The sequence below is a fragment of the Drosophila elegans genome, unplaced genomic scaffold (genome assembly GCF_018152505.1).
Source record: "Drosophila elegans isolate 14027-0461.03 unplaced genomic scaffold, ASM1815250v1 contig_476, whole genome shotgun sequence".
NCBI lineage: Eukaryota > Metazoa > Arthropoda > Insecta > Diptera > Drosophilidae > Drosophila > Drosophila elegans.
This window is the reverse complement of record NW_024545863.1, coordinates 25,254,362-25,265,999: the sequence shown is the minus strand read 5'-3', so window position 1 is coordinate 25,265,999 and position 11,638 is coordinate 25,254,362. Positions and strand designations below refer to the sequence as shown.

Below are 11,638 nucleotides of genomic sequence, written 5' to 3'. Positions count from 1 at the left end.
GATAATTTGTTGCAGAGGGTTCACACGGGTAGCCGCTGTGGCTAAACCTGTAATTCCAAAATCTTTTAATAAATTAAAAAACTATCAATGGCTTTCTTGCAAATTATATAAATAATTATCTTGATTTACTGCGTTGATTTTTTAAAACTAATTAATACAATTTATTTAGCACCAAGTATGATTTGTACTGCGACCATAGTGTGAACAGGCCTTAAATCTTTTTTACCACCGAAAGACCGTGCAAAGGCCACTTAATTCCGGCTCACATGTGGAGTGCATTCGATTCGAACGCTACTCAACAAAATGCAAACTTTACGTGAGTTTACGCGTAAAACCAAGCGCGGGAATATCTTGAAGATCGTACGGGAGCATTATCTGCGCGACGACATCGGATGTGGCTCCGATCTGTGCCGGCAGTGCTTCCAAAATGAGGTCTACCAGCTGACCTCGCAGCATGAGATCCGGAGCACCTTCTTCAAGTGCCCGCACTACCTCGTTTTGGACACCAATGTGGTGCTGGATCAGATTGACGTTCTGGAGGAGGATGTGCTCCGCAACGTGGTCGTCCTCTCCACTGTGCTCAACGAGGTGAAGCACAAGAGTTCGTCCATATACAAGCGCTTAAATGAACTCATCCACGATCGCACCAGGAACTTCTATGTGTTCGTCAACGAGCACCACAAGTAGGTTAATGGATATGCTTAAGAAGGAACGCCCATTGCAATAATCCCTTATCCCCCAGGGACACCTATGCAGATCGCGAACCAGATGAAACTGCCAACGATCGCAATGATCGCGCCATCCGTTTGGCCACCAAATGGTATGATGACCACTTGCAGGCCTCGCAATCCCCTAAAGACTTGGAGCGCACTGGTCGGGCTGCAACGCGGGTGATCCTGCTGACCGATGATGCCGGGAATCGCGCCAAGGCCGAGGCCGAAGGCATTCTGGTTTCCTCCGCCGCGGAGTACGTGAAATCCCTCGAGGACTTTCCACTTCTGGTGGACAAGCTGTCGCACAAGACGTTCGAGAACGAGAAGAAGGGTCTGCCCCAGTATCCGCCGCATCTCAGCATGAAGGAGCTGCTGGAGGGTCTGCGCCAGAAGAAGCTGCTGCAGGGCGCCTTCCAGGCCTCCAGAGAAAACTATCTCGAAGGCAGTGTCAATGTGGAGCAGTTTGAAAAAGGCGTAAGTTAAGATATACACAACTTCTTTATTGCATTTATAAATTCAATTATTTCTACACAGATCCTAATCCAAGGCCGCGAATCCCTCAACCGAGCAGTGGATGGCGACCTGGTGGCCGTGGAGCTGCTGCCCGAAGAGGAGTGGTCGGCGCCCAGTGAAATCGTGCTGGAGGAGAAGAACGTCTACGCGGATGAGGTGCCCAGCGAAGAACGCGCCGAGGATGAGAAGGACATGCTGAAGCAGGTGCGGGCCGCTGCCTCATCCGCTGAGCGCACACCCACGGGACGGATTGTGGGCATTGTGCGCCGCAAGTGGCGACAGTACTGCGGCATCCTGCAGCCCAGCTTGATAGAGGACACAAATCGGCACATCTTTGTGCCCGCCGACCGCAAGATTCCCCGCATCCGCATCGAAACTAGGCAGGCGGCCAAGTTGCTGAATCAACGCATAATCGTGACCATCGACACGTGGCCGCGGAACTCGCGCTACCCGCACGGACACTTTGTGCGCTCCCTGGGTCCCCTCGGCGACATGGCCACCGAGAACGAGGTGATTCTGTTGGAGCACGACGTGCCGCACTGCAAGTTCTCGGACGAGGTGCTGAGCTTCTTGCCGCAGATGCCCTGGACAATCACCGAGGAGGACTATGCCAAGCGTGTGGATCTCAGGGACCTGTACATCTGCTCAGTGGATCCGCCGGGCTGCACTGATATCGATGATGCACTCCACTGCCGGGAGCTGCCCAATGGCAATCTGGAGGTTGGTGTGCACATCGCTGATGTGAGTCACTTCATTCGGCCAGGAAATGCGCTGGATAAGGAGGCAGGCGCCAGGGGAACCACCGTTTACCTGGTCGGCAAGCGCATCGACATGGTCCCTGAGTTGCTCAGCTCGAATCTGTGCTCGCTGGTTGGCGGCGTCGAGCGCTTCGCCTTCTCCTGCGTGTGGGAGATGGATCAGGAGGCCAATGTGTTGGGCAAGCGCTTCCACAAGAGCGTCATCAAGTCGAAGCGTGCCATGACGTACGAGGAGGCACAGGTGATTATCGACGACTCCACGCAGCAGAATGAAATTGCCAAGTCTCTGAGGAATCTTAATCGGCTGGCCAAGATCCTCAAGAAACGGCGCATGGACAATGGGTGAGTTTATACCGATCCGTCTTTTGGTACATGAGATTCATCCAACTCGTTATTTACAGAGCCCTGGTCCTGGCCTCGCCGGAGATTCGCTTCCAGGTGGACAGCGAGACACACGAACCTCTCGAAGTGGAGGTCAAGCAGATGCGCGAGACCAACTCCATGGTGGAGGAGTTCATGTTGCTGGCCAACATCACCGTGGCCGAGCACATTGCGACGGAGTTCTCTGAGTGTGCGGTGTTGCGTCGCCATCCCCGGCCGCCGCCCACCAATTTCGATCCGCTGGTGAAGGCCGCCCGCTACCAGGGCTTCCAGGTGGACATTGAGTCGGGTCTGGAGCTGTCGTATTCGCTGGACAAGTGCGTCAAGGCGGACAATCCGTACTTCAACACCATGATCCGCATCCTGACCACGCGCTGCATGATGCAGGCGGTGTACTTCATCAGCGGCAGTCTGCAGAAGGAGGAGTTCTTCCACTACGGCCTGGCCGCGCCCATCTACACGCACTTCACCTCGCCCATCCGTCGTTACTCCGACATAATGGTTCATCGCCTGCTGGCCGCCTCCATTGGCGCGGATAGCACCTACGCCCAGTTGCTGGAGCGCAAGTCGAACGAGGAGCTGTGCCACAACCTGAACTACCGCCACAAGATGGCCCAGTATGCAGGTCGCGCTTCGGTGGCCCTCAACACGCATCTCTTCTTCCGCGGCAAGGAGGAGGACGAGGAAGGGTAAGTCGGGGGAACCTCTAACCGAGAACTGTTTGACAAATTGTTAACCATCCCCAGGTATGTGCTATTCGTGCGCAAGAACGCTCTGCAAGTGCTGATCCCAAAATACGGCCTGGAGGGCACTCTGTATCTGAAGTCCGACAAGGAGGGCAAGGATGGACTGGAACGCACAAAGAGCGAGATCGTGTTCACCTTCAACGAGGAGGATTACACCCAGCGATGCGGCGACGTGGTCTTCCACTCCTTCGACCCGGTCACCGTTCGACTTAGCCTGGACTCCAGCAACGTGCAGCACGAGAAGCTGATCTTCCGACTGGTCAAGCCGTACATCAAGGGCTTCAGTGTGGAAACGGAAAACGTTAAAGCTGATGCCCAGCCGGCTGCCACGCCCCCGCCTCCGAAGAAGACCAAGAAGGACAAGAAAAAGAAGTAATCCCTTTGCACCTAAAACTAAGTTGAATTAGGCTAAGCTGAGAAAACATGTAACTACAATCATTTTGTACAAATGAATTAGTTCTATAATTCCACTCTTCTCTTATACTGTTTAACCATCGCCTCGCCTCTCCCAATATCGGAGAATTTCGAAAGCAAACCTTTGATCGGGTGTTTCTTAAAGGCTTAGGTTTTCTACTTGCGTTCTACATTCTCCGGACCCATTGCAAAGTTTCGACTGCAGTGCGACGGTTGTGCTCAGCTCAGCTCATTTGATCAACAAGCTTATAAGGGGACTTACCAGAAAAACATATTCGTGTGTAACTAAGATTTTCAAAGTGTAATGGAACCCGGTCCTGGTGCAGTAAATAATACGAATTGTAAGGACAGTAAGTTAACAAAAAAAAGGTTAAAACATAAGGAAGCTCTCTAATGTGTAATCGCATGATTTTTACGGAATATATATCATATATATCAGGAAAACCAAAGCAGATTAAACCAGTTTTAAATAACTTGAAAAATCATAAGTGTGTTCTTTTAACGAGACATAAAATATGTGTTTTCTATCCCAAAATTCGGTATATGTATATTGTGCAAAAAATTCTGTTCCCCTTAATTGGCTAAAATTACATAATAAGTTTCAGTGGTTTCTAATCAAAACTTCTTCAAAACCTTACAATTCCAAGGACCAAGGACCTCACACTTGAAGTTTGTGTAACGAAAAACCTAATAGAAAAAACTTAAAAAAAAAATTCCACTGTTTACCCATTCAAATAATGAACTTTCGATGCGACTTTGATGTGATTAATTAGAGTTTAGTTTAGTTGTGTCCCCAAATTGTTACGACTACATATTAATGGCTTCGATTAGCTTATGCAAATTGGAGGCTTTCAGGTCCAAGGGCCATTGGCAATGACGTGTGGATTATGCTCAGCGTCTGGTCGGGCCGTATATAAGTAGTACATGGCTGTGAGGCCTGGGTATATGCACATTGTACATATATGTATGTATGTATATATATATATATATAAATCAGTTGAGTGACCGCGACATTTAGAAAATTTAAAATTCAATGGGACACGACTGGTTGGTGAGCTCGCGGTAAGGTAAAATCAAGTGTTAGTGCTGTCATTTAGTTTGGTAGCGCATAACTTAACAGAGAAATCAATGAACCCCCTCCCCTCCGCCCAACTAATGGTCACCTGCTGCTCCACTCTCTCCCTCTCTCTCTCTCTCTCTCTCTCCCCCGTAGGCGGATCCGTCTGCGGCATGCCCGTAGAGGCGCACGATCCGCTGTATTTGGAGGCCTATCGGCAGAGTGTCCAGGATCCGGCTGCCTTCTGGGAGCAACAGGGCCACCTGCTTGACTGGGACCGACCCTGGCAACAGGTGCTGGACAACAGCAGTCCGCCCTTCACCAAGTGGTATGTGGGTGGCTACCTGAACGCCTGCTACAACTCCATCGATCGGCACATCCTGGCCGGAAAGGGTGCCCAGGTGGCCCTCATCCACGACAGTCCGCTGACGGGAACGGTGCGCCGTGTGACCTACCAGGAGCTCTACGATCAGATTGTCCTGCTGGCCGGCGGCCTGGCCAAAATGGGCGTGGTCAAGGGCGATCGCGTGGTGATCTACATGCCCCTCATTCCGGAGACCATCATTGCCATGCTGGCGATTGTGCGTCTAGGCGCCATCCACTCGGTGGTCTTCGGCGGCTTCGCTGCCCGGGAACTCTGCTCGCGGATCGAGCACGTGGAACCGAAGCTGGTGATCGCCTCCAATGTGGGCGTGGAGCCGGGCAAGGTGGTGCCCTACCTGGACATCCTGCATTCGGCCATCAACATGTCGCGCTGGCGGCCACCGCAGCGGAACATAATCTTCCGGCGGAAGAATATCGCCCCGGACACCACCAAGCTTGATCCGCAGGGCGATGTTCTCTGGTCGGATGTCCTGAAGATGTCCGAGAACGAGCAGCCGATAGCCTGTGTTCCCATCGAAGCCAACGACCCACTGTACATCCTCTACACCTCGGGCACAACGGACAAGCCGAAGGGAGTGCTGCGCACCATTGGTGGCCACCTGGTCGCCCTGATGTACACGCTGCGCACCCTCTACGGCATCAGTCCCGGCGACACCTGGTGGGCTGCCTCGGACATGGGCTGGGTGGTGGGTCACTCGTACATCTGCTACGGACCCCTCTGCCTGGGAGCCACCAGCGTGATGTACGAGGGCAAGCCGGATCGCACCCCGGATCCGGGTCAGTACTTCAGGTGAGTGGATCTTGATTCTTGAAAAAAAACATCAAAAACTCATATAGTGAGAATAATACAATATTTGTCTAAAGCAATATATTTCGAGTTGCATTCGTATATTATAAGACACCAATTTCTTCCTAGGATTATCGACCAGTACCAGGTGCGCTCGATCTTCTCGGTACCCACCTCCTTCAGGGTGATCCGTCGCGCCGATCCGGACATCAGTCACGGACGACAGTACTCCATGAAGTCGCTGCGGGCCATTTTCATTGCCGGCGAGCACTGCGACTATGAGACCAAGGCCTGGATCGAGAAGACCTTCAAGGTGCCGGTGCTCAACCACTGGTGGCAGACGGAGACTGGTTCCGCGGTGACCGCCACCTGCCTGGGCTTCCGGCAGAACCTCAGTCCGCCCACCTACTCCACGGGCCTGCCCCTCATGGGCTACGACGGTGAGTGATGCTCCAGAAAGCTTGGCCAAGTGACCACCCATACTTAAGCCCTGGGACATCTCTCTTGCAGTGAAGGTCCTGAAGCCGGACGGCAGCGAGGCACAGATCTCGGAGCTGGGCAGGATTGCGCTGAAGCTGCCGCTGCCCCCCGGCAACATGGCCACTCTCTACAAGAACGAGGACCTCTTCCGCAAGCTGTACTTCCAAAAGTTTCCGGTGAGCTATCTTTTAAATAGTTAGACTTCAAATTAAAATCAACCGAAATAAGTAAGAAACGATTGGTATAAGAAATAGTAATTAAAAAACAATAAATATTTAATAGTAATAAAAATATTTGATTAAACTTGATATTAAGTACTGTAGTTCTTAAACATATTCTTTAGGCATTATAGAACTTCGTTTCAATTTCTACTAACATCCCGAAAATTCTGATTCAGGTAATATCCTAAGAGGTTTTTAAGGTTTATTGGCCTATTTTTAAGAAAAAAGTTAGCAAAAAATGTTATGATAAGGGACATTATGGTTAAAATATAAGGGAAAAAGTATTTTTTATATATTGGTCGGTTGTAACATTTGAATCTACGAAAATATAAAAACTAAGATCCTTAAGATCCTTACCAATTATGAATATAAATTGTTAGTTACTAACATTTTAAGTCGCTTCTAAAGATTTTAAAATAAATAATTTTATTGGCTAGGCTGCAATCTTCTTGCTAGCAGTATATTTTGAATTCCCCTAACATCTATCATTCGTTTTTAAATATAAACTTATAAACCCGTTTACCCAGGGCTACTACGATACCATGGATGCCGGCTACAAGGACGACCGTGGCTATATCTTTGTGACGGCCCGCGACGATGATGTGATCAATGTGGCTGGACACCGGCTGTCCACCTCCAGCCTGGAGGACGCAGTGCTCCGGCATCCAGACGTGGTGGACGTGGCTGTTTTCGGCGTTCCCGAGGCCACCAAGGGCCAGGTGCCGCTGTGCCTGTACATTCCGGTGGAGAACTGCCAGAAGACCGATGCCAAGCTGTCGACGGAGATCATCAAGCTGATCCGTGATGTGGTTGGACCCATCGCCGCCTTCCGGCTGATCACGTCCGTGAACAACCTGCCACGCACCCGATCCGGCAAGACGATGCGCAAGGCCATGGCGGACTTCGCCCGGAACGAGCGCGTCATCCTGCCGGCCACCATCGACGATGCCAGCGTCTTCATCGAAATCCGGCGGGCTCTGCGGCATCTGGGCTACGCCATGTCCGCCCCGGAACCGATTGTGGCCAAGCTACTCGACTGAAGGGCTAAATTTGGAAGCCCACTATCTACTCCTTAGCTTGTACGATTCCCAAGATGAAAATAAAATTTAAGCAAGTTTGGCTGGGGTTTTTTCCACCATTTTATTGCGTAGGCCGCAAAATGGCGAATATGATTTAAATGTTAATCTTGGATGTGACCTATTCTTCCTGCACTGACACACTATCCCCCATACAACTGAAACTCAATCAGTTTATTCAAATTTTGTGCAAATTTCGCGATACATTGTCGGACCTACGAAGCGTTGGTTCATGTGGGACGTATACCTAAACCCAAACCTAAACCTATCCGCCCCTTATTTTCTGCTCACATATGGCACTGGCATTGCATTATTCGGCCTGAATTGTGCACATCAAAGATGACAACAAATTACAGCGACAGCTAGGGCTAACCGTAACCCAATTACTTGGCTCTGAAATCCGGGGTCACATTGCGTGTGGCAGTATGGAGCCAATTATCCATAAGTAGCTGAACATTAAGGAGATCTTATGTTAACAGACTTATTTAATTTCAGAAGTAATTTATATTAAAAAAGGGTATAACTAGAGGCCATATGTAACTTTCACGTATAAATACTGTTCATACTAATTTTATATTTGTTCAGAATACGTATTGTGAATCGATATTAATCTAATAAACAAAAAAAAACCAAGACCATGATATGGTCTTTTTTATTTTTGCAAATATAATGTGGACTTTTGTTTTAAGGTATCCAATTATTATCTATAATAAATCTATAAACAATTAGAAATTGTTTTTGCACAGCATTAAGTACTAAAATTAGTACTTTATTACTTTCCACAGCAAATCATTCCCTTTTCTTCTTTCATTTCCCCATTAGCTAACGACATAAAAGACAAAGAAATTAGATTTTCTTCTTGGTAAATGCGAATTTTCGCAGACTCAACCGTGGTTATGTCTGCATTTAGGTTATCCCCCACCAAGATGCCCAAGATGGCCAAGATGAGTGCCTGACGTCACAGTCGAAATTCGTGTCGCTGGCTTTTTTGCATGCCAAACACGCACAAATTCAAATTAATTGCAATGCTTCGCCTGCAAATCCCAGTCTCATAAAGAAGAGATTACTCTGCTTACGCATCGGTGGAGCAAAGTGCAGTGGCTTTAAAGGTGGGGGCTTAAAGCAGATCCGTGGGACGGACAGTAAACGTTCGATGGACCATAAGCGATTATAACTACCAATAAATAGGTGATGGTTGCCGGCCACTGGACATAAAAAGCGGCAACTTTTACAACATAATTAAGAGCTGATAAACTTATATAATAGATAAACATATTGGTCTACTCGGTGGGTTGCCGCTGCCGGCGAAAGTTTGGCAAGTGCACACATTGTGCGGCGCAGCATCGTGCTCTGGTCGGTGTCGGTGGCGTATGAGTGATACCGATGTTTAAGCACGCCCACCAAGTATCCTGGCAAAAGCGCAACATGTGGTCCCCCGACTCCAGTGTGGCCCCGTCAGCCAATCACAGGCCACCGTGCCATCTGCGCTCGTCCTCGGCGGAAGTAAATAAAAGCTGATGTCCTGGCTGGACAGGACATCATTCGAGTGCTTGTGTTCAACAAGTCCAGCAAACGGAGCAAACGAGCTGAGCCCCAGTGACAAAAAACTAACAAGTTTATCCCTCAACTACTCTGTGGAAGTATCCAAATATTAAAGCCCTTATCAGGTTGGTACTTGTGACTTACGACGTACAAAGTATTGGATAACTTAAAAGAATACGTTTTAACTGAATAGGCTGAATAAACTGAAATTGTGGATAAAAATACAAAAATAGGAAAAAACGTTTTAAATTCAAGAACGCTTTTTGGCTCACCAAATTTATTTAAAGCGTATGCAGTCAGTTTTACAGTAATGAGGATTTGGTTATTTAACTATTGTAATTACCTTGTGTTTTTGAATTATTTCTTGAGCAACGTTTTAGTCGAATAGACTAAATTTGTGGATTAATATAAAAAATGGGAAAAATCTTTTGAAATTTAAGAACGGTTTTCGATATTTTAGTTTGACAAGAATGTGGATTAGGTTATACAATTTTTAAGTTTAAGTTTTTGAATTTTTTCCTTGAGGAACAAAAGATAAAGAGAAATTCTTACATGTTTCAAATACACCGATTTCATAACTTCTTAAAAACAATTTAATATGTTTTTTATGTTATTTTACTATTAATAACATAAACAAACATATTTCCCAAATTTTGAGGGCTTATTATATGTATCTTTATATTTATTAAAAAACGCTCTTTTAAAATCGTTTATATATAATCAATATTTTTCTAGAATATAGACGTTTAAAAAGTAGTTTCTGTCGTCTTACTGTTGCGCACTAAAAGGTGTCTGTTTAGTTAGCAAACACAAGCTCAATCAGTTGGGATCCTTGGAACGTGCCCTATGCATATCAACCTGTTGACACCGTCTTCCTGCTCCCGATTTCTGGTGTTGCTTTTCTAAGCTAAACAGATGTGGGAGCAACACGTTCGCATATGTCGCACCTGGCGCGAGTGTTTGCATGCCAACTGCAACGGGGCGTATGAGTGCTGCCTCCACTTTCATCATCGTAATCATCATCAGAGGAGGTGACACAGAACAGATTGCCGCTGCCTTTCCCCAAGCTAATAGAAACAAATTGTCTGCCGCGTAAACATATTAGGGTAGCATTAAGGTCGCCTGCTTAGATGGTATTTAAAATGGAAGCTCGGTCGCGAGCCGGCAACCAAGTACAACTACATTTATGCATAATACTTTGCCATGGCGACGCCATCATCAGCGAGTGGCAATCAAGCACGTAGCATTAAGATCATTACACTTAATCAAAATCAGTGGGGTTGGATGGGGTGTGGGATAAGACGCCCTTCAGCCCTCCAAGATGAGTGTGCAGATGGTGTCCTTGCTGGCCAACCTTTGCTGCGGATCAAATAATTTAATAAGCGTGACACCAGCTAACCATGCTTCCTGCTCATTTCTCAATTCTGCCCCCATTTGCAGCATGTCCTTCGCACAGTTCTTTGTCGCCTGCTGCCTGGCCATCGTCCTGCTGACCGTGGCCACCACTGGGGCTGCAACCCAGGGTCCTCCTCTGTGCCAGGCCGGCATCGTCGAGGAGATGCCCCCACACATCAGGAAGGTGTGCCAGGCCCTGGAAAACTCCGATCAACTGTCAACGGCCTTGAAATCCTACGTCAACAACGAGGCATCCGGTAAGTACCAGTTAAATCAACTGCTTGGAATTTAAATACATTTTATGAAAATGTAAAAAGGGTTTCAAGAAAGGATTTCATTTCTTTTCTTATATTTACGCTGTCATTTTAATGACTTAAATGATATTATTGTTTAATTGCAGCTCTAGTGGCCAACTCTGACGACCTCCTGAAGAACTACAACAAACGTACAGATGTCGATCACGTCTTCCTGCGCTTTGGCAAACGTCGTTAAGGACATGACTCGAAGGATTCCATTGCAGCTCATACTTGACTTGCGACAACGACACTGGACCTTGACCACAGTCGGCGAAATCGTTTCTGTTCACCCAAAGCACAACACTATTTTGACGTCTTCAACATTATTATGCAAATGTAATCGATGGAAACTCAGAACTTTAATCAATTGGAAGCCCTCTAGTTCATTAAATAGCAAATCGATGTGTCCAATGTTTATATAAAAATAACTGGAATAACTATTTGTACATATTCAATGACCCCCGAAGCGTTATAAAATTTGATCCCTTGGTTACAAAAAAAAAAATAACGTTTGAATATATAACACATACTTCCCTTGCATGAAGCACTATTATTAAATAACCAACAAATGTTTTCAAATTCGATCCACAAATTTGTTACCTTTTCAAATAAAGACAAACTTTTCCTCTCAATAAGTCAATGCATGACAAAATGCAACTAAATTGGCATTTATTTGAAATTGGATTTTGAGGTATTATTATCGTAAAAATATGGGGTTAAAACTTCAAAAAATTGAGACGATGGGGAAAACAAAAATTTCAAGTCAGATTGACTTTATCAAATAATAATATTAATGCCTCAACTCACCTGGGCCTTTGTATAAATGAAAGAAAACTTTTTAATTTGCTTTGTATCGAAGGAATAAAAAATGCTAA

General features: G+C 46.7%; 3 protein-coding genes across 4 annotated transcripts; all 3 read left to right on the top strand.

Moving 5' to 3' along the window:
* The first annotated feature begins 247 nt into the window (after positions 1-247).
* Positions 248-3,581, top strand: LOC108136881 (exosome complex exonuclease RRP44). Its single transcript, XM_017258332.2, has 5 exons — positions 248-683; positions 743-1,187; positions 1,248-2,326; positions 2,386-3,054; positions 3,112-3,581. Exons 1-5 carry the CDS (start codon positions 304-306, stop codon positions 3,485-3,487), a joined length of 2,949 nt encoding a protein of 982 aa, XP_017113821.1. The 5' UTR covers positions 248-303; the 3' UTR covers positions 3,488-3,581.
* Positions 3,582-3,681: 100 nt separating this feature from the next.
* Positions 3,682-7,626, top strand: LOC108136882 (acyl-CoA synthetase short-chain family member 3, mitochondrial). Of its 2 annotated transcripts, none has more exons than XM_017258335.2 (5): positions 3,682-3,866; positions 4,739-5,756; positions 5,883-6,193; positions 6,264-6,409; positions 6,982-7,626. In XM_017258335.2, exons 1-5 carry the CDS (start codon positions 3,830-3,832, stop codon positions 7,492-7,494), a joined length of 2,025 nt encoding a protein of 674 aa, XP_017113824.1. In that variant the 5' UTR covers positions 3,682-3,829; the 3' UTR covers positions 7,495-7,626. The 2 variants fall into 2 exon arrangements, with proteins under 2 accessions (XP_017113824.1, XP_017113823.1); XM_017258334.2 differs by having other exon boundaries at positions 3,682-3,875.
* A 1,459-nt stretch (positions 7,627-9,085) lies between these two features.
* LOC108136712 (dromyosuppressin) lies at positions 9,086-11,425 on the top strand. Its single transcript, XM_017258037.2, has 3 exons — positions 9,086-9,197; positions 10,513-10,724; positions 10,868-11,425. Exons 2-3 carry the CDS (start codon positions 10,514-10,516, stop codon positions 10,957-10,959), a joined length of 303 nt encoding a protein of 100 aa, XP_017113526.1. The 5' UTR covers positions 9,086-9,197; position 10,513; the 3' UTR covers positions 10,960-11,425.
* The last annotated feature ends 213 nt before the right edge of the window (positions 11,426-11,638 follow it).